General features: G+C 44.1%; 1 protein-coding gene across 1 annotated transcript; it reads left to right on the top strand.

The window, feature by feature from the left end:
• Window positions 1-1145: 1145 nt before the first annotated feature.
• On the top strand, window positions 1146-26721 carry LOC306751344 (PALM2-AKAP2 fusion protein-like; the record flags this gene model as incomplete). The annotated part of the gene is made up of 8 exons (XM_079234909.1): window positions 1146-1268; window positions 20106-20327; window positions 20938-21300; window positions 21831-21929; window positions 22021-22122; window positions 22274-23720; window positions 23824-23999; window positions 25819-26721. 8 exons carry the CDS (start codon window positions 1146-1148, stop codon window positions 25939-25941), a joined length of 2655 nt encoding a protein of 884 aa, XP_079091035.1. The 3' UTR covers window positions 25942-26721.
• Window positions 26722-27053: the final 332 nt, after the last annotated feature.

Below are 27053 nucleotides of genomic sequence, written 5' to 3'. Positions count from 1 at the left end.
CTATACTTCTACTAATACTAATGCCATTGCAAATATTGACACTTCTACCTTCCACCAGTGGTGTAATGTGTATTCAGATCATTTGAAAGTAGCAATAACACACGTGAATATACTACTTAAAGATACCTATTATAAGTGAAAGGACATTATTAAGCAGAATGTCCTGTTTTTAGTGTTATATTATGGATACTGCAATATTATTAATGGACAATTATTGCTCATCAATCAAGATTTCATCAGCATTTTAATGATTAATCCAAATGTTTAAAAACTTTTACATTGTGTGTTTAAAATCTCTTTCAGCAAAGTAACTATAGCTTTCAAATAAACGTAATGGAGTAAACAATTACAATGTTTGCCCATGAAATGTCGCTGAAGCATATAGTAGCATAAAATGGTAATACAGAAGCAAATTACAAATCTTCAATTACTGTAAATTGAAGTACAGTATTGCATGAGTAAATGTACTTTCCTTTAATACTACTACTACTATGCGTACTGCTAAGTACTGTGACACTGGCAGTAGTAGGGTAGTAGCAGTAGTAGTGACAGTGGTGATACAGCAGCTGAAGTATCGGCGGTGGTATGCCAGTCCAATACTGTATGAACCTGTTTTGACAGATTCATGTTGATATTTTGTATTCCAACAGCGGTGTTATTACTTCAGCTGCAGTGAGTGTGGGTTGCAGATGATAAAATGAGATATGGAATCAAATGAACTTGACATCTCAAAATGGAACTCAATGGAGCAGCAAAGACAATAAACAAAATAAAAAATAAAAATAATTACAGCTAGGGAGTGCAGTGGAGACTTATGTTATTAGGGTTTTATGTTGAGTCATGCAGACACAGTTGCTCTGGTTGCATTAACAACAATTCTTAATTACGATAACTAACTAACTAAGTGACAGATGAATAGCTACTCATACCATCATATTTACAGGTCAGATGCATGTTAGCGTCAATAGCTTTTCACGGGGACAGTTACAGATGGAAGACAGAAGGATTTTCATGTTTTCACAATTGCAGGATTACATAATGCCATCCTGTTGGGGTTCATGAAACTCCTTTAAAAACAAGACAAAAGGCCCAAAAGGTCACCCACTGCTGAACATTAATATGAAAAGAGATGATGATTAACAATGATGACAACGGTGGCAATAACTGGATCTTCTTGTATCATAGGTTACGGCACAACGGGGGTTACCCTGACAACAGCAAATGGGTATCAAGCTCCCATTCCGGCCACGCATCCTCACACCGCCATGGTGAGTACTCTGAATCTGCGTGAGTGTTTCTATGTGCATCTAATGGAGCCATTCTTAAAAGTAGAGTTCAGAGGAGATCATAGGAAGAACAAGACGAGCGCAGAGCTAAAGGAGAATGTGCACACGTTAGCACTGTGAGTTCTCCTCAGCTGGAAACATCTGTGCCACACAGATTCTCGCTATAGTGTGTTGTTAGATCAAGTTCAGGCTGCTCATTTGAAGCAATGTGCATGTTTAATAATTCCCCCCAGACAATCACAGATTGATGACTTCTACCATAGTTAGCTAGTTTATTAGATTATCCTTTTGGGAATTTCCCTTTGTGTCTGTGAATTGCCAAACAAAGAGAGAGCATAGAGCACCACAACAACATCACCGATAATACAAGTATATCAACAAAATGCAAGTGACACAACTACAGTATCATATCTGAGATTGTTTTTGTTTTTTTGGAGGAGAAGATAAGGTTAATGTGTTTGCTTCAGGGGAGATAATCATTGGGTTTGTGATCTTTTTAGAACTACCCATTGTATTTGTTATGGCACTCAGTGAATTAAATATGACCCCACTGTACTTTTGGGTATTCATATCCACTTCAATTCAATATGGTACTGTAATATTCCTAGAGGGAGTTATATTCAATCATAAAGTGTAGTAACTTTATAGTGACCATATAATACATTTTGGGTTCTATAACTCGTATATATTGATTTAAGGGTGTTTTGGCACACAGTAGCCGTGCTGTAATATTTATTCATTAATTCATTTACATAATTGTTAATCCATATGTTTATTGTTTTGATGTCCTTCTCATTTTATCAGTGGTGGAAACAGGGGAGGTCAGATGTTTAATTTAAGTAAATGTAGCAAAAACTACAATACATTAAAAACAAACATTACCAGTAATGTTAAGACTGCTTCTGCAGAATGCGCCCTTGAGTGGTATTATTATTATTTGAGTACAATCTTAATATGTAGAGTATAACAGTTCACAGGGTAAATGGTACAATATTTTCCTCAAAAGTGTACTTCAGCAATTTAGATGCACACGTCCATAAAGCTGAGGCATTGATTGAGTCGTACCCCAAATAAATGTAACACTGGATCCTACACTTCCCATAATGCAATTATACAGCGAACTTGACTTTATGCGTAAAATCGATAGTGTCCATTTAAATGTAGTGGAGCAGCACGAAGTGACTTTTATCTAAGTAGAGTCGTTATAGGTCACTTGTGTGCCAAATGTAGGCTAGCTTTCTGTTCTGGTGGGTTCCGAGTTTGGTTTTGTTTGTCCAAAAAAAAAGCCCACCTGAGCACATTCGACTGAGGGAAGCTACAGCCTCGAGCTGGAGGTGTGGACACAGAGAGGTGGGGTACAGGAGCTGTGGGGGTCGTCTGGCTGGGCAGTCAGATTGTTTTGCAGCTGAATAAATGAATGAAAGGCAGTACGGCGGTAACCTGATCCGTCCGGGTCGGCGGCATTGTGCTTGGCTGGAGCTCGCGCTGGCGGCTCGCTCTTTGATTGTCTCTGGAACGGGACAGAAAACACTCCCGGGACCTCGCGAGCGCTGCATTATTCAGCGCGCGTGCCTAAAAAAAAAAGAAGAGAGAGAGAGAGAGAGAGAGAGAGAGAGAGAGAGAGAGAGAGAGAGAGAGAGAGAGAGGAGAGAGAGAGGAGAGAGGGAGGGAGGAGGGAACCGCCGGTTGGAAAAGCTGGCGCGTAAAAAAAAGAGGAGCTCAATGTCATCCCAGAGCCTTCCGTAACCATTAATACCGCTGCTCAGGGCACGCGGACACCGGTTCCTCTCCTTCTCCTGCACGGTTGTCCCCCATAACGTCCCGCCGGCCGGTGGTGCAGCCGCTGCGGCCACGTTTTTTTTTTTCTTCTTCTCCCTAAACCCCCCCTCCGTGGTGAAGAAGAAGAGGACAATTAAGGAGAGGAAGCAGCAGGTAGGTTACGCCTCCGCCGTTCAAACCTAATCCCGGCTGTGAGCCGTTCCGTCGGCCGCGGGGAGCTCCGGGCTGCGCGTGAGTCGCTGCGCATCTTTCTCCACACAGGTAGATTTAATGAAAACTAAAGTAATGCTCAAAACGCAGTAGAATTTTAATTAAAGTTACAGAAGGAGAGAGAAACTCAAACGAAGGGATTTGTGGGTGAAAGTGTAACGTTAGTTTTGTAGGTGGAAGGTGTGTGCGTCAGTTTCTTATTTTGGCATGCTGACGATGTTGTTCAGTTCGCTTTGTGCGTGTTATTTGTACGTGTGCTGGTTCACAACATAGCCAGATCCTGTAATTACACTGATTGGCTTTAAAGTGGTGAGGACACAGGATACTGCACCGAGAGAGAGAGAGAGAGAGAGAGAGAGAGAGAGAAATCCAAAGGAGGTTAGTGGACCAGACTGCTTGCTGCAGTAGTCTCTATTTCTCTCCATGTGCTCCTCCTCCTCTGCAACACTTTAACCTATATATCGAAATGACCTTAACCTGGTTTTCATCATCATCCACACACTGAGTGACTTGGCAGAGACAGCAGAGAGACAGCGTTGCTACATGTTACGTCCTCTCCAAACACCATTCACTTGCTGTTTTTACTGGATTGTTTTGCAGTTTACTGGCAATTCATTATGTCCGGTTTAGTTTCCCATCCTCTTGGCAGCACACTGTTCATGCACTCACTCTTGTGGAAAAACCTCGATAAGACCTCAGCACACAATTTTAGATTGCACACAATATCAGGGCCCACTCCTACTGGGGGGAGAAGAAGCACTTATTACAGATACAAAAGAGTGGAAAGGCTGCCACAGATGTGCTGCTGTGTCACATAGCAGCAGTCGATCAAACCAGAGAGAGAGAGAGAGAGAGAGAGACAACCACCTGAGGCCAGACTTCATTTGTTTGCTCCAGATTTGCTTGCTTTGAGTTTTGAATATTTCTCTTTGCCTCTAGCTGTTGCCATGCAACTTGCAATTCTTTGGTTGCAGTCAGACTCCTGACAGCGTTTGGACATTGCTGGGTTTAGTCGGCTGATGTTATTTGTTTGCACAATGTAATCACATCCAGTGTGATCACTTATCCTAAAAATGCACAGTCATGGTGCAGATGGAGTCAAACCAACTCTCCTTGACACTGATTTCCCAACAATTCCAATCATGCTGATTGATTTCGACTTCGCTGTGAGTGTAGCTGACCGGCACAATGTCAAAGGGGGGTTGGGGAGTACATTTTTGAAAAATCCACCAATCTGTATCAGTGAAACGAGGCACAGAAGCTCCATAATGAGTCCACAGATGAGATTCTGGTCCGATTTGATCTGTGACATTCAAAATTGAGGGTTTAAACAAAGTCGCTTTCTATTGTCCCCGCTCTATTTGGAACAGCTGTTCTGTTTACGGTTTTGTTTGGTCACCGTTTTGGAATCACTCGCTGATTCTGGAAATAATGAAGCAAAGCTGCAAACTGCCAATTCAGACAGAATGTTTGCCAATACCTCTGCTGGGCCGGGGGACAGAAAACTCACAGCCAGCATTTGATTAGATAGTCAATGACAGGAAGTACCTGCCACACACTGAATGTCCCACTGAGACAGCCAGTGGAGCTTAAGGTTTTTGTGTGTTTATGTAGTGCGTGTGTGTGTGCGTGTGTCTGTGTGTGCGTGTGTCTGGTGGAAGTACGTTTTCCGTCCCCACCCCTCTCAGCACCGTGGACTGTGAGAACATTGACAGGAACAACACACTTATCAACGATGTCTTCTTCCTCCTGACCTCTCCCTTTTCCCAGAATGCACACACACACACACACACACACACACACACACACACACACACATAATCACAGGTTACATCAAAGTTGTGTGGTTGATGATGCTAAAGCTCGGTGAGCTAAGAGTTTACAGGAGGTGGAAATGGGAATGAGGTGCAGGAGGCCGACGTGATGACAAGAAACAATGAGTACAAGGAGAGATAAAGGGCAGTGCTGGTGTGTGTGTGTGTGTGTGTGTGTGTGTGTGTGTGTGTGTATCGGGAATAGGTGGGGCGTGGGATGTAAGGCGAGTGAGGGAAAAGGGAGGGAGAGGGGGTTGCTCGTAGGAAGTCTGTTCATCTTAGCACAGCTCCAAGCGTTGTTGACATTAACTGGCCGATGGCCGTTCAATGGCCGATCTGTTGATGGGCCTCCGCTGGCCGTCTTCCAGGAAGAGAGTGATACTCTCGCCTTGTGTTTTTGGAAGTCATACAACGTTACAATTCAATCAGCCCCGTTCAGATGAACACTAATGTTGCATATATACACGATTGTGGTCTGAGTAGTACTACACTGTGGATACGCAGTATGCCGCGACCTCCCAGTTAACTGATGTAATGAATGTGCAATCAGCTGACGATCGATGGGAACCATGAATAGGAATGAAAACTTGTGGCTTGGGTGTTTGTTATTAGAAATCATGTGAGTGCCCCTCAGGCCAGCTACGACACTGGGCCTTGAAAACGCAGCATTTTCAACAAAGCCTCCTCATGTTTGAGCGTCTGAAGTAGAGGGGGATTTATAAGAAGTTCATAGAGCTGTGAATGACACTTTTCTTTTTCTTCTATTTTTGTTTTTCTCATGGGAATGGATGGCAGCTAAATATGGTGACGGGAACACAGCAGTGTCTGTGTGTGTCTGCCTAAGTTCTTCAGGTTTATTTCTGGTGATGTCTTTGATAATGCAGCACAAATAAGTCACCCTAACAGCGAAGAGGCCCTTTTTATAAGTTCCGAAAATGCCATGCTCATCATCTTTAACTGTTAAAAGTTTGGATTCTCCAAAAAAGAAATCGATCATCATGTCCTATGAAAAGGAAAAGCACAATAACGGATTCCACCTGAGGCATTGGCACGGCATTGGCATGTTTATTATTGTTGATCAGGAGGAGGTCAACGTAATATCCACGTATTGCTACATTAATACCATCCATGCTTGTGTGGAATGCATTCTGGCCCTGGCACAGGAAGATAACTTCCTTCTTCATTCTGCCTACAAAACTCTCATTCGCTCAGCTAAACTATTTGATTTCGGTGTATCTTCCACAACGAAACACTTTTTTTTCTTATTTTTCCCCCTGCCATATTATTTTGAGAGTCATGTCACTTTAAAGATGTCAATGAAAGAAAAATAAATCCTGAATTCACCACCTAACAAGGTCACATTCCGTGTTCTCTCAAAGCACTGTGTCCAGTGTTTTGGTATTTGTGTTCCAGAGAGGAAGAGAACTGAAGGGATGCAGGAAATGTAACAATACAACTCATGCATGTGATGGCCACCGTTACACAGCCCCCACCACCCACTATTGTCTTCCACATCCACCGACTATTGTTGTGCCGTGCAACAGAAGTCATTCATTTAGCACAGAGCAAAGCACAAACCACCTGCTAGCGCAAATACCGTGTTTACAACAAAGACGCACGACAAAGTAAAACACCATGCGAGAACACGGGGACACAATTAAGAAAACGTCCTTTTGAACGGAACATTCCTAACTTTTAAAACTACAAAATGCATTGGCCTATGTGACTAGAGAGCTGCATTGCTTTCATTTTTTCCCAACAGTTTGATCAGATACTAAAGCAGATACTGTATCTGTAGGAAGTCAGGAGGGAGGTTGACCCTCTCATGTGTTTTGGTAGAGAAAAGAAGTCTCTTAATCACATTCCAGCTGGAGACTGGAATGTGAGAATGCTTCTTGGGCTTTAGGTGTACGGGTGGCGTCATTTCTTATTCCATCTTTAATCGTGTGAGACCCCAGCCAAGCCGTGGACCTCTGTCAGAGCATTTCTAGGAAGTGAGGTCATGTTGGCTCTTCGAGGGTTTCGAGTTTGCGGTTGAGACTCAACCATCTGCTCTATGGGAAATGATCCATCACAATGTGATCCACTTCTAGTTCCCTGTGCCTCGAGAAAAGTCGAGGTTTGGTTTGAGGCGGTAGAGTCCTGCAGCCCTCGTGTTTTTCAACGATAAAAAAATGCCCCTCTCTGCAGTTGCTGCTGTCACGATTGCTCTCTCGGCTTGCGGAAATATATTCAAGAATGTTCCTGCGCGTCGTTGGAAGCTTGTCCAATACAATACATCAGGGTGAATCAGAGGAAGATTAGGTAGCTGGAGTGAAGGAGGGAACACCAAACGATAGATTGTAACACTTCATCACAAAATGATTCCTGGAATGTGCTGGGTGTCACCGGCTGTGCAACATAACCTGTGTTTGTGTGTGTGCGTGTGTGTGTGTGTGTGTGTGTGTGTGTGTGCGTGTCTAAACTTTGTGTTTGTTATTTGATTTGCAACCATTTCTGATGATATGCACTTCAGGAATTTACTGGGGGGGAATCAGTAGAGACATTCTGTTTATTCAATGGTAACAAGCAGAGACGGGAATACGTTGAATTCAAAGCTCATCAGCAGGTCTTACTTCAGGTCATGTCATCCTAACTCTCTCTGGAACACGTAGAAATATCTCTCGCTTTACTCAGAACGGTTGCTGTATTCCAACATCGTACTGAGTCCACGATGTGTCTTTGAAACTACACGACGTGTCACAGACGGGAACAAAGCGTGATCAGTATAGATGCTGTAATTGTCAGGTTTAGACATGTTTACTGTCGCCATGCAGGCTGTTGTCTTCCCATGTGAAGCCTCCATCCTCCTGCTGTCCAAATACTGCAGTGCTAATGAGCCGGTTTCCGGAATTAAACCGGTGATTAACACACTGAGGCAGAGCAGTGAGCTAGTTAATGCTATAAGCTAACAATACGAGGAGGTTCAGTCTCTTAGGACGACGGTGCTAAAATGCCTTCTGGTCTTTAACGGGCTGCTCCGGCTGACTCATCTGTGGCCAATGGCCATGCAGCTTCAAAACATGGTCCCTTCTTGAGAAAGCACATCTAATAACTAATCTGTTACAACATCAATGTACTCATTAAAACTACTATTTGATTTCAATGTAGGTCTGTTATTATAACGCGCGTTGGCATGCAATCTAAATGTGCTGTGTTCGACAAATGCCGTCATCCAGTCAGCGACATGCCGGGATAACAAGTCAGCTAATTACTGTGGCTGACCTGCGCGGGTGTGTTTTTTGGGAGGTAGGTGCGTCAAAGCTTTCTAAACATAGCCGGCTGACACGAGTGTGAGTATTGGGCCAAACAGAAAGTCACTAATCTAATCTCTCTCCTCTCTAACGGTGCATTTAAGGCCGCGCTAACTTTGAACTGGTGATTTGATCTAATTGTTGGGAACATGATATCATGACGATATCATGTTCCCAACAATCGATGATGCCGATGGACCACCGTGGTGCAGGCACGCGTTTGGGATATATCTGTTCCTTTTAAAGGAAATCCAGCAACCAGTCCAGTTACACATATGCGAAAGTGCACCAAAAAAAAAAGCCGCTTTGCAGTTATTATACACACTGTTTTTCAAATTTAGTGTGACACTAATGGCCTCTTTTCTCTCTTGATTAAATCCAGGAAAAAAGCACGATTAATCTTCCCTGGATCAGATTTTTGTTCAGAACCTTCAGCCCTTTGGCCGGTGAGCCTCACTGTGTGGTCTCCGCACTGAGAATCCTGTGGGACAAAATACTAAAATGGGCTGCTTCATGCTGGGAAAGGATTACAATTATATGCTCGGTGGCCTTTTCTTCACTCTCCCTCACACACACACACACACACACACACACACACACACAGAAACAGCCGCGGCCACATCCTCAGAACCCCTCAAACTCAGCCAACCATGTGTGTCCCCTCCTCCTCCAGAGACGATGTGTTCCTTCACGTCTGTCCTCAGCTTATTTCCTGCTCGTTCATCCTGTTATCTCAGGTTCTGATTGTCTGTCGGATTCCACCGAGGCTCATCTTTTAACTTTCAGTTTTGAGATTACAGGTTTTAGAGGCAGACTTCTTCGAGGAGTTAAGGTTTATGAAGGCTAGCAGTAGATGAACCAGGGAAGTGATGTTTCTGCTGGAACCCATCAGTGCATTGAAAGGGTGGTGGTCCACGCACGTGTTTGTGTGATAAGAAATTAAACAAAAAGGAATGTTATTTCCCAGCAAGTGTCCTGTTGAATTAACAGCAGGAGAGAAGTGTTGCATAAGAAAGGGAGGCCGAGGAAGGGAAGGGAAGGGAGCAGTTTTGTTGTTTGGTCGTTACATGTGTTCTATTCCTACCATACGCGGCTGATCACAGCCAACAGGACAGACAGAGCTATCTCCAGTATAGCTGCAGGGGAATTAAACAGTAAGGACATGTTTTAGTGTGATTCCCTCAGAAATGAATAGCAAGATTTGCTTTTTTTACAAAATACCATTTTAAATTGAATGCCATTTGATTCTCAAAATAGCCTGATAAAAACCCTTAGTTCTGTCTAATATTCCTACGTACGGTTTGGGCAAGTTGTCATACAACACACTGTATTATACAGTTTATTCTAGGCTGTGTTTAATGCAGAGTCACAGTTCTGCAGGCCTCTGTTACTCCTCATTTAATATGGCTGGTCCATTTAGTTGATTGGATACTAATCAAATTAACTAAATACATATCAGTGCTCTGCAGCTGTTTTCTTGGTTCCTGCTGGCACAAGTCAGTAAATTACTCCGGGTAAAATGATTCAGTCAATAATAATAAATGATAAACAAGCGGAACAAAAACTGAAATATGATGTCTTTGACCTTCATCAGTCAGTTCTCCTCTCAATGTTTAACCACGTTAGCCGGCTCTTCCTGACCAGACATAACAGGAAAACATATATTTCTGTCAAATAAGGTAACACATTGTTTTTACTGTACAAAGATGAGCGTAATTAATGTTTGGCGTACTGCATGGTCGTCCCCAAAGACCCATTTTAATCCATAAATAACCCTGAAGATGACCTCTACATAGAGCTGTCCATAAGGGTCTTTAACGGAGCTTCATTTCACAACAATGACTGGCTCACTGTGCATTAACTGTAACATAATACTCACACAGTGCACCATTTCACCGGGCAACCGGCCGCGCAGAGTACAGTTTGTTCTGCTGTCACAGTATGAAATATTGTTGCACACACACAGATCTGAGCTCCAGTTAAATAAACCAGTGCAGTTGGTGCTTGGACTCGGTCCAGGACATAACTAATAGTGGATGGCTGTTCAGTGTTAGAGCTCCACTGTGTTTTGTCCCCGTTAGTCCTGCACTTGTGCCGGGACTGTTGATCTGGCTCTCCGTCCTGTACTTGGAGAGTGGTCACACTCTTTGACTACAGACTTTTCTTGTTAAGAAGAGCCCTCCATCTGTGAGCATGTAAGTGTGTGTGTGTCTCTGTGTGTGTGTGTGTTTGTCTGTGTGTGTCTGGAGCGTATAGCATTAGTATTCAGCCTCGAGAGTCTCACTGAAGGGCCTGTCGGGGCCCTTTGTTGTTGTTTCGTGAAGGGGTCTTAGGGGGTCTGTGAGTGGTGTCATGAGAGGCTTGGAAAGGGACTCGAATAGCTTCCATGAGTCCAGACATGCAGCGCATTCCTCTGTGACACTCAAAAGGGCTTCTGAGCATGATTCCAGTCTGGGTGTTGGTTGGAGCTCTCTGGCATTGGGTAGGTGGAAATGAATTGTTATCCATTTGCAGTGCTGCAATATGCCATCGCTGCATGATGGCCCTTCTTAAACACGGACATTGCTTTATTGACGCCGCGCTGCTGGGCGGTCACCCGTTTACTCAGAAGCCCTTGTGTGGGTTTGCTAACAGCTAACGATTAGATTAGACCGGGTCTTCTATATTTCAGTTTAAAAAGTGTAAAATTGTCAAATTAAAAAGCAAACAAGCCAATTTCCAAACACATTAAAGAGAAAATACAGTGCTTCATGTTCTTTTTTCAAATTAATATGCCTATTTTGGATTCACTCGGCTGATCTGGGTGTTGTCTTTCAGACTATTCATTTTGGCAAATGTTGTGTGTGTGTGTGTGTGTGTGTTGTGCAGGTGGCCTCAAGTTTTTGGTGTATTTCCTGCGCTGAGGGCCATTTCCATGGATACAAGTTAGCGCGGCTTCCTGGTTTCCTGTTTAGATAACCTGCGAGCTGTGATAGGCTTTAATCCAATCAGTCGCTTCCTTTCCTTTGCAGCATCATTTGTTTTAAAGTGTCCACCACCCTTCTGTACATACATTGTGACTGTCGTAAGGGTGTTGCCCTTCACTGCAGTCACTGCTGGACGGAGCAATTGGCAGCTTTTATGTGAGAAGGGTTATTTTTTGAGGATTTCACGTGGTGGAAAAGCCCTTACACATTGTTTATGCTTGAATTAGCTTGAGGCCGACGGCGTATCAGTTCGGCTGTTTCATAAATGATTGACACTTTGCCTCATCTCAGACGTCATAATGAACCCTTCCTTCCTGTTCAGGAAATGTCGCTTAAATATTTACAGAAATCTGTTTATAAATAGTTTAGACAGCATGTTGCACCATGCTGCATTTTAAGACTCGTAATACTTCTATTTTATCACATTGGAGAAAACAAATAGTAATTATACAGCAATACCTATTTTCAAAAAGCCCTAAGAATGCTTGACTGAATTAATAAATGTCCGTTAGACTTTAAGGAATACTTAAAAAACCTATCATTTGAATATCAAACACTCTTCGTCTTTATGCTTTAAGGGAACGCTGACACATTTAATGGAGGCAGGTAGGGCTGCAACAACGAATCGATAAAATCGATAAAAATCGATTATCAAAAGTGTTGGCAACGAATTTCATTATCGATTCGTTGTGTCGCGCGATTATTACGCCGGGCAATAAGTCACGGAGAAGAAAAAAAAGAGCGGAGCAGAGCAACTGGCCGGCCAGCGTTTCTGAGATTGGAGTGAGACACGAGAAAAGCTGAGGTTGTGATGTTCTCAAAAGTAGAAGATCTTTGACAAGTCGAGTCTTGGCCAATCAGCGTCTTCATGTTCCTCAAACTAGTTTTTAATGGAAGCTAGTCAGCTTGATATCACGTTAGCTAACGTGTTTGGGTTGTGTATTGTTGTTAAAGTTACGTTATGTTCCGTTACAGTTCAGTCTTGCTTGTAAAAAAACGTAACGTGGTGAAACATGCCGTCACCCCCCGGTCTGGTTCAGTTCACGCTGTCACTCGTTCACGTTAAACCGGCACACCGGCGGATCTGGCTGCAGGTTTTTTTTTTTTTTTTTTACTTAAAGTAGAATGAAGCAAATCACGTCGTTGGGCTTAGCCAACAACCTGACGTCGTGGTCATAAGAGACCCAGAATGAAAGAGTTTAAGGAAGAGGACGCTCTATATGGAGCAGTACAGCTTCCCTCTGTCCCAGTATTTCATACATATTGATAAAGCAGGGTATGCTAAATGCAGCCTCTGGAGGGATCAATTACAGTAACAATGGCTCACATTTGGCAGATGTAAAGCATAGATGTGTATGTTTTTAGTGTAAGTCCATTTTGTTGTTTTAATTAACAGCTCAGGGATGTTCAAGGAGCAACCTGTTTGTGTACTTTCTGAAGATGTTTTGCACCGTCACTTCTGTTTTTGAATAAAGGGTTGGAAATGAACGCTTTTTTGATAAAAACATTTTTTTATCCGATTCATTGATTAATCGAAAAAATAATCAACCGATTAATCGATTATTAAAATAATCGTTAGCTGCAGCCCTAGAGGCAGGCATATTCTCTTCTCTATATGTGGAATTTTGAATTACTTCTCTCCCATATTCTTTGCAGAATGAACCGTGTAGAGCCGTGCAGGAGCTCAGTATTGAAAGAGAAAACCTGGTTTCTGACTGAACGTGGACCTTTTATGTGTTTGTACTGTGAATTGTGTCATTCATTTTGTTTCTGATCAATCATGGTCAACTTCCGTGATATAAGACTGCTCTGGGCACTACACTTTATTGACTAGTGTTGACCCAGATGCATGCGATCACATGTGGACACTCGCTCATGGATACATAGCCCTGCTGTCTTTCTCCGGTCTCTTTTTCCTCTTGTCTTTTCATTTTCAAAAACAATGCCTCTTTTCATCTTTTCACAGCTTGGTCCATTACCGGACCCTATAGTCGTTAAGCTAAATCACCAGCGCTGGCATGATGACCATCACGAGTCTCTCTGTGTGATACAACCCATCCAGGAACTGAACTCCCCAGTGCATATATGCAATAATTGGGTTACTGTCCCAATTTCCTGTGACCGATTTCTCTTCCTCGTACGACTCAGAGTTATTTCTAGCCTGGGAACTCACAAGGAAAATCACAAGAAGTTGTGATGTGTCATTTTAAAACAGGGACACTAAACAGAAATTAAGAGGCAAGGCTCACATTTAAGTGAACTTTTCTTTGTCACTAACGTTAACCAGACAGTTAGTTCGCAGGAACAGCTACCGTTCGTCAGACTGACAGGACGCTCAGCGGCTCATGGGCACACGCTGCTTTTTGCTGGCCTTCCTTTGCAAACACTGAGTGGGATAAATAACCTCTGTGACCTCCAGACCACCCTGTTGTTTCACACATGACCCCGATTTCAATTAATTATGTCAAGGGCATTGAAGCTTAAGTAAAAAAATAAATAAAAGTAACAAGAAATATCCTCCAAAATACTTATTTGTTTATTTCTTTCACTTTTATTTTGTCGCACCATTTTGGTAAAATGTGATATTCCACCCTATTATTTAAAGAAGACATTGATTGACTGCTTTTGGGGCCCAGTCTCCCTCCGTGTGTAAGACACATGGTTTTGTTTCTTGTCGCTGACACAAGGTCAATCTTTCACAGTATGAGGAGGAAACAAGCTAACGAGAGCAAAAGAGATGCCCGGGGAATGGGAACTATATCATGCTGTCAAATACTTGGTATATTTCCTTATCTGGCTTTTCAAAGCGAATCTTCACAACACTAATCGCTGAAATGCCTTCTGACATCGGTACCTCTCTCGCGGCGCCGTCCTCCGTCATTTAGCAGCCGCTGACACAATATTGCTAATTGCCCTCGTAAACTGGTGAAGTGTTTCCAGTGCGTCTCGATGTAGCGCTTGTGAGGAGAGAAAGTGAACCGTGACTCGGGTCCGCTCTAGTTTCCACTGGCCTGATCCTGTGACCCGTCAGGTACACAGCTCACACACACACACACACACACACACACGCACCACCACCACCAATACAGACGAGTAGCATGAGACGTCAACGCTTATTTTTTTAGTGGTGTTTACTCTTTCATATTTGGCAGACTTTAAGACCAGCCTGTTCCATACAGAAGCACGAATAATGAAAAACTTGAAGAGGCAGCGAGCTTTCTGTAATTGACTTTTTATTAAAAGGTGACTGACTCAGACTGAGTCAACGGGCCCATGCTGATGATGACAGAGGAAAATACCATTACCCCGCCTTATCACCTCCTCCCTCAGTCTTCAGTCATCATCTCTTCATCATCGCCCCTCTGGCCGCCTCTTTGACTCCGTCTCCTCGAGTTTGAAAGGAGCTGTAGGTTGAAGGGAAAGTGGGCGAGCGACATACGTGTGGAGCGGGGAAAGAGAGGGCTCGGTCTTACACAGGAAAGGAGGAGCAGGGAGCCACAGGGTGGATGTTTTTGGTGTGTGTGTGTGTGTTCGTACGAAGGCCTGCACAGAAGGGGTCTTTGTGAGTGAGGGCATCTGGAGAAACACACACACACACGTTTAGCCCATGACATCACAGCTTACTGAGCAGTCGGTAGGAATGTGACTGAGAGAGGAGAGGCTTTGTGGAGGAGAGGAAAGAGACGGGAGGGGAGGAAAAGGAGGAGAAGAAGAGGAGGAAAGGGCATGGCCAGGCAAAAGTCTGGCACTCCCACTATCTGGAACGGGACTGGCCAAGGCTGGACTGAGGTGAACAGAGCTAAATAGGAAAAACAGATAAAGCTTATTAAGAGAAGTCGCAGATACGTATGGGAGAAGTTATTCATAGAAATATAAAAATGAAGGAAGCTTGCTCTTAAAAAGCACACCATGGATTTACAGATATAACTGAAATCGACTAAGTGTAAGCGCGGCAGGTGAGTACTGATCATTATTTAACTTTTTGTGCAGCAGTTTTGTTTAGCTGTATTTTAAAATGAGAACCCCAAATTGATTTCCATTAAATGTCCGCTCCAGACGACCAACAGGAACTGGCATATCGCAAGGGAAGAGATTAGGAAGTATAGGAATAGCAACTGGCAGTTCCCCAAATCTGTGTCAATCTGGCCACGTTTAGTTTGCCAGTGACGTCCCACCACCGCTCCAGTTCAACACCTCCAAACTGCCTTAAGCGGAGACTGACATCATGAATACCAACCAGATAGCACTGTTTGGCCTCGGTTCACAATCCAGGCTGTTTGGACCTGAGAACGCCATGCTAAACCAGCAGCAGGCTCCCGTTACCACACAGGATCATATTTAGCCAGGAAACGGAGCCGGGGACTGCACCGGGTTACACAGGCGCTCAGTGTGTGAGCGTGTGTGTGTTTGAGGACGTACATCTTTACATTTGCCATGTGTTCTGGCTACAGCGTGTGCGAAAAGAGTGTGTCGGTGTATTCGTATTTTTTATGTGAGAGACGTTAAGGTTGTGTGTTTACTTCCCATCGGGGAATATTAGGGTTTTCATAATCCGGTAAACTCTCCCAGACTCTCATGCATGCAGATTGTGTATGTTATTAGTGTGTATGTTTGTCTATCTGTCTGTGTCTGTGTCTGTGTGTGTGTGTCTGTGTGTGTTTGTGTGTGTGTGTGTGATTTTTGTGCATCCCAGTCAGAGGGTAAGCATTTCCAGATGTGATGGGAATGGCGACAGGCGGAGAAGGAGACAGGATTTAGACAGAGCATATAAAACAGTAAAAGCTGAGCTGTGTCATTTTACGTGTCACGACTTTCCATGGAATTCCTTGATTCCCGCCCCTCGTAATGTTAACCTCCAGACTCCCAGGTTTACTAACCTAACTCCTGGGTTAATATATTTGAACAACCTAATCTTGTTTTTCAGAACTAATCCAAGCCATAATACAATATCTTTATCTAAACTGTGATCTAAACCCCAAACCCTAATCACCCTCAACATAACCCTTTTTTATAATCTGACCTTGGCTCGTCACCCAAGCTTAAACCCGCTTAATGCTGATTAAAATCTTTAACCCTAAAATAGACCCGTTTATTAGGGAAGACTGGTGGAAACGCTTTGTCGGACTTTCCTGAACTTTATTGGAATAAGCCGAAACAACAACACAGCTGGTGCGACTATTTACACAATTTCCAAATCCATGTGACTGTTACATCGACATTTACTTGTATTTACATGCTCGTGGAAAAGAGTCCTGGTCCAAGAGTAACAAGCCATTCTGGTGTTTTCAGACATTGGAATAAACCACAGAGAATTTGAGCTTTTTCACTTAAATTACATGATTTTTTTGCACACTCAAAAATGTACACACACACACACACACACACACACACACACACACTTTGCTCCTTGCCGGGTGTCAGGGGACAGCCAGTTATGCTGGTTCACCTCAAGGAAAATCAGAAACACACACGTGAATACACACCTCTGATACAAAAACACACACTTGAAAGACCACGCTCACACCGTCAGGCACTGCTACAGTCACACACACGCACACACACACACTCCTTTTCTTGTGTGCTGGTGTGTATCAGAATATCATTGCATATGAGACATTCCTGTGCTATAGTACTGTTTCCCTGAGGCACTAAGGGATATCCTCCCCCTCTGTACTGCCCTGCCTACTGGACACACAATCTTATACACAGACACACATACACACACATTCCTGCACGCACATACACGTGCAGTATACAATGAGTCAAATAAGACCGAAGACCTCGTCTGTGTGAGTGTAAATAGAAGTGACACCTGGTCCTCACATGGTCATTAATATCATTAACTGGGTGAAAGAATCATGTGGGTGTCTGAGAGTGTGAAGAAAACAAAGAAACTGGAGATGAAAGTGGAAAAGATTAGAGTAGTTTAAACATGTCTGTAATACTGGTCAGTGTCAATCATAGATAGTGTGGTTAAAGTTACATTCTGAATGGATTGCCTTAATATTTGGGACACACGTTCATGTCCCAAATTAATGTATGAATTGTAAGCTCATCTCTTAAAGGAACAGTGTTGTAGAAGGCTCTATTGGCAGAAATCAAATATAATATTAAGTTTGTTTTCATTCGGGTATAATCACTTGGAAAAAAAAGAACACTCGTTTTTTTGTCCCCTTAGAATGAGCTGTTTATACCTACGTGCTCTTCCCAAAGCCAGCCGCCATGTTTTTACGGAAACCCAAGAACAGACAAACCAAACACTGACTAGAGATGGAGCCATTTGCGATTTGGCGGTTTTCTCGTCGGCCATCTTTGTTTTCCTTCATGCTTGGCACACGGGAGAAGTTTTTAGTTGGTTGCAACCTGCAATCTCATCCTACAGCACTTACAGTACTTACCAAACGTCTAATCCAGAAGGTCTAATGACTAGCCTTTCAACTTTTGGTTTAGATTATATCGAAAATTTTGATTCGTTTATGAGCAAAACTGCAAAACTAATGACATTCCCGTCAGCCTCAGCCGTGCTTTGTGTACTAATAAGCAAATGTTATCACACTAGCACACGAAACTAAGATGTTATCTTTGCAAACATTACACTCGATTGGGATCATCACTATAGCATTGCCATTGTGAGCATGTCACAAGCTGATAATAACATTCAGTTCAAAGTACAGCTACATCACTGCTGCCATGGCTGTAAACTGCATCAATGTGTTTTCTTCTGTCTTTTCCTATCGAGGCAGAGTAGCAAAATAGATGTTGCATTCAAAGTTCATATATTGTATCACCAATAGACTTGGAAATGAGGTGTTCCTTCAATAGATCGTGTTTATTCTGACTTGTATATACTCACACACTTCATGAGACAGCATAAGCATGACTGAGCCAGACGGGTCAACAAAATGCCTTTTTTCACTCAGTAGAAGCAGGAGACATGAGGATAGGGGGGGCTGAAAAAACAATGGAGAGTAGAGGGTTCCTTCTGTAAAGACAAGACGGGGCTTCTATTTTTTCTTCTTCATAATCCACCATGTGACTTCACTCCAACAATCCCAGAGAGGACAGAGGAAGCAAGAGAGGACAGAAAAAAGCAGCTGAGGGGATTCAGCAGAAGAGATCATGAGGACTAAGAAATTGAAAGGGAGCGAATAGAAAGAGGATGAGAGAACGAAAAGAAAATGATCCAGCTTAAAGGCTAGATCTCCCTCTTTATGTCGATACTAAGTCGGACCCAAATCGTCCACTTATTTCTGCAGAAACGCCTCATGCAGAGGGTTCACATAGAAAGAAGAAAGAAAGTTAAATGGCGCGTCCGAGTCTTAAAGTGTAAGAGTGGGTACAAAGCAAACACTTCCTCCTTATGGCTGCGTGTGCTTTAACTGAACAGTGGACCAATTCACTGAAGTGGTCCTCATTAAATTCCCCCCCACACACACACACACACACTCACTCACATGTTACAAAGACGGGGGTCAACAACCGCTCGTGGAAGTAAACACACCTTTTGGAATAGAGGTGTACTCGGCACAAGGCAGTAAAACAGGAAGCCAAGAGAGTATTTGTGGCCTCTGGAGAAACAGAAAGGCCAGTAAAGACAGGAGTGTGTAAATGTAGCTCCTTGCTAACTGTGGGTGTGGAATGTGTCAGATGGATGGTTCACAAAAACACAAGGTCACAGGGTTTGATCCCAGAATGCCCATGTGTCCAACGGCACGTCCTTTAACCACAGTCAGCCCCCAGTTTTTACATTTCTTCCGTGGATTAATCACACTGGGAAACGTCTACCACACTCGATGAGTCATTTAATGTGGCTGGAGTGTACACGTTTGGATTATTTTACAAGATTATTAATGTATTTTATTAAATGCAAGTCATAAGTCCCACATTATTGCTTCATAAGGGTGTGACATACTCTTCAGTGAGGATACAATATTTGCGTTGAGTATCTGCGTTAACTGTTATTCATCCATATTAAAATTACTCAATAAAAGTGTTCCACTTGTTATGAACTTTCATTTCGCTTGGATGGACTTTTATTACATTTTGACAACCTATTTTGTCATCTAGCATTTAGACAAGCCGTTTCTACAGGCTGTGTGACTGAGTCAGCGGCGGCCTTGAGTCGGGCTCCTAACCCAAAGACACAGCTGAGGTCCAGGAAGTGAACGTGTGTAACGGAGCAAACGTGACGCTATTAACATGGAAATATCATTAAAGCTGCAGAACCATGGAGTAACTGACACATCCCTCTCCAGTGATGCACTTCAGACAAAATACGTATTACGTTAAAGTGTCAAGGGATACCAGACCAGATACTTAGATCCTTCAATAACAAGCGATTGAAACGTTTTAGTGACTCAAACTGTGAAGAGTAACATACAGTTTTGTAGAAGATACTCCCTACCTTATTTTTCTTCTCTTCCTCTACAATCACACATATTCCAGGTATTCAGCTCACTGATTCATGAAGTTCTTTGAAAAACTTACTTTCAGTGCTTTCACTACTACGGACAATTGTGTTGTATCTGTTCTGACCTAAAGCAGCAGAATGGGAGTTGGTGCCCTCTAGTGGTGGGAACCAGTCAGCCCACACTACTACTGCAATGCAGACAGACAGACATATGTTTTTCTAGATAAGGAAGACTTAACTCTGAGAAAAGTAGCAAACATTGTTTTTATTAAAGTGATCATACAGTGTACAGCCTCTCCATCTTTGAACCTTGTGGCTTTTTTTTTCTTGCTTTTTTTTCGACACAGAAATTGTGGCGGGCAGCCGAGGATGTCAGTGACGCGATCCCAAGAGAACGGGCCTTGAAGAGCGTCAGTTTCCAGGAATCGGTCAGCGTCATCACTGACAGGCCTGCAAACATGGAACTGGAGAGCCAGCAGATCCAACATGGCTGCCTCAGCAGCCCCAGTGACCGAGCTCACAATGCAGTCGGCGTGAAAGTAGAGACTCCCGACAGCGAGGTGGCGCAGGTCTTTATGAGCAATTCAGTTTCACCCAAAACTGTCATCTGCTCCCATTTGTTTCTACAAACATGCACACAGCCTTCAATTTGTATATTATAAATACAATGTGTTACAGTGTAATATATCAATTTAAAAACATGTGCACCGCGTTTAAACAATACATTTATCTGAAAAAAATGAATTGACTCATTCTGAGGTCAGTCGTTGTTTTGACCTTTATTGACCTTCATTTTATTAACCTAGACCAAAATTCAGTTGGGCCTAGTTTCACAGGATAATGCAAAATGTATATAGTTATTAAGATAATATGAACATTTTAGGACGGTACTTAAGTTATGTTTTAATTTACTGGGATTTTTTTTTGGGAAAAACTGCTTCTGTTGTCTGGTTTTGTGCCAGTAGAACATTAAACAAAATTTTTCTGCCACTATGACAATCTATTTAATGTCCAGTAATCTATGTTTATTGTAATTTACTGATATCATAATATGCTGTATTGTTTTATGGCTAATCACCTCATCTGCCTGGTTCCGCATAATATAATATCGGCGTTTCATGAACATTATCGTACAACAGTTGTACACAACAGCAATTTTATTGTCTGCTGTGTCTCCAGGAGATCCGCTACTTGGACCAGGTTTTAGACGCCGCCTCAGACCCGCCCACCAACGGAAACTCCTCTCCATCAGAACACGCCAGGCCGATCAGCATCGATGGGAACTCTCCTTCTGTCTGCGTGTCGGCCTCCTCTCCTGTCAATCACCAATCGATAGTCGTGGAAGGGCTGAGACAAACCACGTTCCTCCACCAGGAGGACGGCGCCTTGAAGACCAACGGCCATGTGCAGGGAGAGGAGTCGGGGAGCGGCCGGGCCAAGTTTGAGCTCAGAGCGTTTCAGGAGGAGAAGCGGCCGGCGAAACTCTTCACCCCCGGAGAGGAGCAGCACATCAGGGTGACGAGGAGGCGACCCTCAGGGGAGGTAAACGGCTGTTAGATTATGTACCAGCTGTAACAGACACAGTGGCAAAAAACGACACCACAGCAATGCTATTGTGAATCAAAATAGTTTGAAATAAGAGTTATGAGGAAGACTCGTACATTTTACAGTATTCTTGAGTAAGTCTGACCAAATTAACATAATGAGAGCAAACATAAACTAAAGTTACAACCTTTAGAGTGAGGCAACATGTCTAAACTGCTTGCTTTGTTGCACGAGACGGGATCAAAGGTCGCCAAATTATAACAAAGTAAGCTTCAAATGCATGATTCATAGTATGCAGTCTCAATCATAGTAAATAAACAGGGTCATTTCCATTCGAGTCCCACTGTTTATAATCCTCTGATCTACCTTCGGGTGTTACATGGATTGCTCAAGGGCAATACAACTGATTGGAGATGCAATGGAGAACATGTATAACTGCCAGCAGGCCTCAAACGGGCCTCATTGGACTGTACGGACAGTCCAGACTCTAAATATGCAAACATATCTTTGTCTTCTCCCATTCTCAGGTTGAGGAGCTGGAGCGTGAGCGCCAGGAGCTGATCAAAGACCAGGCAGTGAAGAAAAACCCCGGGATCGCCAAGCGCTGGTGGAACCCTCCTCAGGAGGTGGCCTCCCCTTTTGATCTTTGTTTTATATATTTTACTTCCTGACAAACTGACTGATTGTTTATTTGGTTGGTTCGTTAATTCATTAAAGGTTCCTTTGGAAAATCAACTAGAGGCAGATCAGCTCGAGTCTCTCAAGAAATACCAGGAGAGGAAACAGCAGAAACAGAGTCCCACTTACACATACACACAGGTAACACACACACACACACACGTATAGGACTAGTGTCGAGATAATGTGGGATATGTTGATGATTCATTCGATTTTGAGCGCCAACCTTGTTGTTATATTTTCTCTCTTTTCTTTTCTCCTTTGTTTTCTGTCCTCCCATCTCTATTTGCAGCCCCAGATTTCAGGTCCTCCCACAATGGTGACCTTTGACCCAGAGCTAAACAGGAAGGAGGAGATTCTGGAGGACCAGATCAACTTCTCGTCTGCCAGAAAGCAGTTCCTGCTAGGGGAGGCGACCAAGCGGGACGTGGCTCCTCACATGTATTCTGCCAGGCCCTTTTCAAAATCCATAACCAGGGGCGGCCAGGGGAGCGGCGACATTGTGGCGGAAACCGGGGACGGCCACGTGACCTGGTCTGATGAAGGAATTGCAGCCGAATTTACCTGTGCACGAGCTGTAATGACAATCCTGCCTGATGAGGAGGAAAGGAACATCCCTTTCTACCCAGGGTTTCACCCAGAGGAGTCTGACTCGGGGTTAGACGAGTTGTCTGTCCGCTCTCAGGACACGACTCTGTTCAGCTCGGATAATATTTCTGACAGCGGGGCTTCGTTTCCCCCTACCCCGCTGCCTCTCACCCCGGTGTCCCCGCCCACCCCCCAGCCCACCACGCCAGTCAACGGGCGGACCAGTGGCAGTCCAACAGAAGACGACCTGGAGTACCACGCAGGGGTGCTTGTCCAAAATGCCATCCAAAATGCCCTGGCAGCCCAGGACGGAGACGAGTGGCAGCCGTCCGAGTTGAATTCTTCACAATTGAGCACCCCGGTATCTCCATCCTCGACTTCAACAAGTAGCCCAGTGCCAGTTTCTTCCTCCCCAGGGTCTTCTGGTGGAGCTCCCAGTCTCCAATCACCTCTGTCTTCCAGTCCGGCTCCATCCAACCTGTCCCCTCAGCCAGACAGATGGCCAGAAGTCTTATCCAATGAGAAGCCTCGGGAGTCCCAACACGCTCTGCAGCAGCAGCAGCCCTCCAGTCCAGCCCGGCGACCACAGCTGCAGACGCCTTCTCCGCCTCCTTCTCAGCCCATCTCGCCACCACAGAGGCCCAAAAACGGAGGCCCCCGGATCAAAATCCAGTCCTCTTACGCCAGAGCACTGGCCTCCTCGGCCCCGGCCCCGGCTCCGGCGCCTGCCTCGTCCACGGCCGCTCCAGTTCCCAGGCCGACTCCGGTCTACCGCCCTCCTTCCCCCCCAAGCCCGGAGAAACCAGAGTTCAGCTACTTCAGTAAATACTCGGAGGCCGCAGAACTGCGCAGCACAGCGGCGCGGGGCCCCGAGGCGGACGCGGCCAGCGGGCCCTTCCGGCTGCGCTCCAAGAAGCAGCGAACCTTGTCCATGATCGAGGAGGAGATCCGAGCAGCTCAGCAGAGGGAGGAGGAGCTGAAGAAACAGAGGGAGGAGAAGCAGGTCGTCATTGTCCGGCCCAGCAACTCTTCCGGCAACAGCCTCGGGGCCGTGAGGTCGGGGGTGCCACCAACCAAGATTTCCCCAGCAGATAAGATGAAGAGCAACAGCCTGCCAGCGAGACTCACACTGACGGCGAGGACGGCGCCAGGTTAGTCACTGTACCCGCGTTGCTTCGCCAAGGGCGCCAGAGACCGTAAACAATGTTGTTGTTGTTGTTGAACTCCATGTGTGTGTTTTTCCGTGACGTGCAGGAAAGATCGAGAAGGTTCGACCTGCGCCGCCTGTCTCGCCCTCGCCCTCAGAGGGAGCGCTGTCTGACGCCGGCAGCGAGGACTCTGGAGGGCGACCCAAGAACTTCATGCAGACGCTCATGGAAGACTATGAAACACACAAAGTGAAGAGGAAGGAGAAACTCGAGGACAACAGTGTGAGTATTTGAACCTGGAGAAACGACATTCGTTGGTTAAGTGTACGCGGTTGAACGCTTGTACAGGAGCTAGTACAGTTTAACATCAGAAGGAACTTCCCAGCCTGAAACAGGAAATTAATTTGAAAGTAATACAAAGACGCTGGGGGGGTTTCTGTCCTGTCTTCATCTTTTTGTAATGTCTTGTATCTGAATGTGTCCTTTCATGCCAGATACGTCCGGCGGTGTGTCATTATTAAGAATTCGGTCTTTCTTGAGAAGAAGAAGATCATTTATTGCGAAAACAAGTGTTAAAAATTTAGTTTTCAGGCATTTTTCAAGATATATAACATAATTTATCTTGAACATGCAGTGGGGATGTTGTTAACTCTTTTGTTGTTGTTGGTATTGTCTATCCATGATGACATCACATGTTTTTGACTATGTTTACTGTTGCTTCTCTCCCGCTGGTCGGTCAGTATGCCCGTTTGTTGCTGGTTAACGAGGTAACCATTGAGGTACCTGTCTCACCTAAAAACCTGTTTACTCCATGAACGGCCGTTACTGTCAGACCTGGGACAGACAAAATTGAAAACTTTCAGAAAAAGTAATACATTCCTGTGTGTATTTGGACTACTTCTGTTCCGGTTGAGGATTATTATGTTTCTTTTTTTTATAGATTGGGACATACCCTGCTTCCTCCCATTAGGGGGGGACAAAAACACCCTTATCACATCTTACTGAAGGAACTGATTATTCACGGAGAAGATTATGAAGCGGGGGTTATCTCTGTTCTTCATTAAATGTGCCCAACATTTTAGCTGAGTCTATAACAAGAAACACAAAGTATGTCGCTTCACTCAGACTCCCGGATATGAAAGAGGTCCAGAACAACGAGATGGGGATGTATTATTTCAGTTACGCTAAACAGGAAGGATTCTGTGAAGGAAACCAATCAAAAAGTGTTATATCTGATCCCAGGTCTGCTTGTGGTCTCACTGCATTACTGGTCTGCTCTGTGGTGTTGGTGCTGCATGTGCTTGTCCACCCCATGCTTGTCCCTGACACATAAATAATGATAAATATATTGTTCCACAAAGTTAACAAATATAATATATTTCTTCTGAATACACAGCAAGCTTAACTCAGAGAAGAACACAACTAGTAAAACAACATGAACATTTTCTGAGTTGTGACATGCGGTGGATGTTGTGATCGTCATCAACGGTAGTTCATATATAAGCATAAGCGTTGCTACTGAATTAAAAGCTTAGGTAGGACGGCTCAGTCATTTCAAAATATTGAAGCATCCATCATTTTCTCCCCACAATCTACTCCACCTTCACCCTGGATTCCTGCTCACAAAGACGTCTCTCCTGCGTGTGAAGATGTGCTTATGTGTGTGTGTGTGTGTGTGTGTGTGTGTGTGTGTGTCTTGGCATGAGTGTGTGAGAGGGACGATGAAGCATAACAAAATGGAACAAATCTAGTGTTGAAGCATGACACTTCCCCTGAAATGGAGCAAAATTACTTTTGTTTTTTATTGTCAAACACTGCAGGTGCGCTTCATCTTGGTGGTTTATTTTTGATGATGCAACTCAGGGACTCCTGTAATGTGGGATGGTTTAAGCAAGCGCTCCCTCAGTTTTTGATACACATCGCATGCCATATTAAAGTCACCGTGGTGTGTTTTCTTTTTGTGATCGTGTTGCCGTTACATCGTTTGAGACTGGTGAAAAACAAAAGCATGGGTGTTTTTATTCGTGAACTGTCGGCTCATTCTGACCGTTTTGTTGCTCTGACGGTGTTCGCACCTGTTGGGTTGTGTTTTAATCAACAGGTTCTGGAGGCCACCCGCGTCACCAGGAGGAAAAGCGACATGGCACAGAAGTGGGAAGCCGGTATCTACGCCAACGAGGGAGAAGGGGAGGAGGAAGAGGAGGAGGAGGAGGAGGAGGAGTAAACGGCTCCTCTCAGAGACAGTTAAAGGGACTGAGTGGAAAGGTGGAGGAAGAAGAGGATGATGAGACTGAAGGAAAAAATGCAGCGCGGATAGGAAAAGGAAACAGTATTTATTTTACTCATAGTATTCTGGTGATCACATGACCCGCTGGCTCGACCAATGGGACAAATGCACCGAGTTGTGGGGTTTTTTTTGGACCTGAGGATTGAAGGCCAACAGTATGTTCGATGATGATGATGATGATGATGATGTGAGACATTTGAGGTGTTGAGGTGAGTTTGGAGAAGAAGAAAAAAGGTCAGTGGCGAAAGAGACACTTTGAAAGGGTTTTAAAGAGCGCTGTTCAGAGGTGTATTTTAGTATTAAAGGTTTTTAAAGGTTCTAGTTGGTAGACGCTGAATGGTTTAAATATTCATAGCATAGGATTTTCGTTCGCCTGTAATTTTCTTTATTTAAATATGGGCTGAGATCTAAAGATTTTATTGTGGTTGCCCGAGACTTGTTGATGATGGTTTTGGGAAAGGATGCTCGATAATGACCCCCAATCATCTTCCAAATGTGTGGAGAGACAAGCAAGCGTGTGAGTTGTGACTTTCAAGAAACGTCTCTGACAAAAGGAGAAAAAGCAAAGGCCGAATTTCTGTATTCTCCGAATAATTTGATGACGCTGCAGTAAAAGGCCGAGACGCTCTCCAGACTCTGAACCAGGTGGGACATGAAGCATCACTTCCAGCGCCCGTGAAGGTTTATCTTCTGCATCTCGCAGTGCCACAGTACAGATTGAACACACACACACACGTGTTGGTGGGATCTTTCTCAATCCTTTTCAGGATCTATATTCCATCTTAAGTGCCGACTTGAATGGTCCTTGAACTGTTGAATGCGAGCGAGAAACATTAATAAAACTAGCGCCACGGTTCAACTTTGCCTTAGACCGTCAGTGGATTGTTGCAAGGCGCGATATGTATGATGCGTTTGATCTTCTCCTGTTGCGTATTGCTGCCGTTTCAGTAGACTTTAGAGAAAAATACACAACCACGTTAGAGCGAAAGTCTGTCAATGAAAAATAACTAAGTGCGGGAGATGTTCGCGTCACTTCAGTAAGTGTGTGT

The sequence above is a fragment of the Taurulus bubalis genome, assembly GCF_910589615.1.
Source record: "Taurulus bubalis genome assembly, chromosome: 19".
Taxonomy (NCBI): domain Eukaryota; kingdom Metazoa; phylum Chordata; class Actinopteri; order Perciformes; family Cottidae; genus Taurulus; species Taurulus bubalis.
Note: the sequence above shows the minus strand (reverse complement) of the source record. Positions and strands in the feature narration are given on the sequence as shown.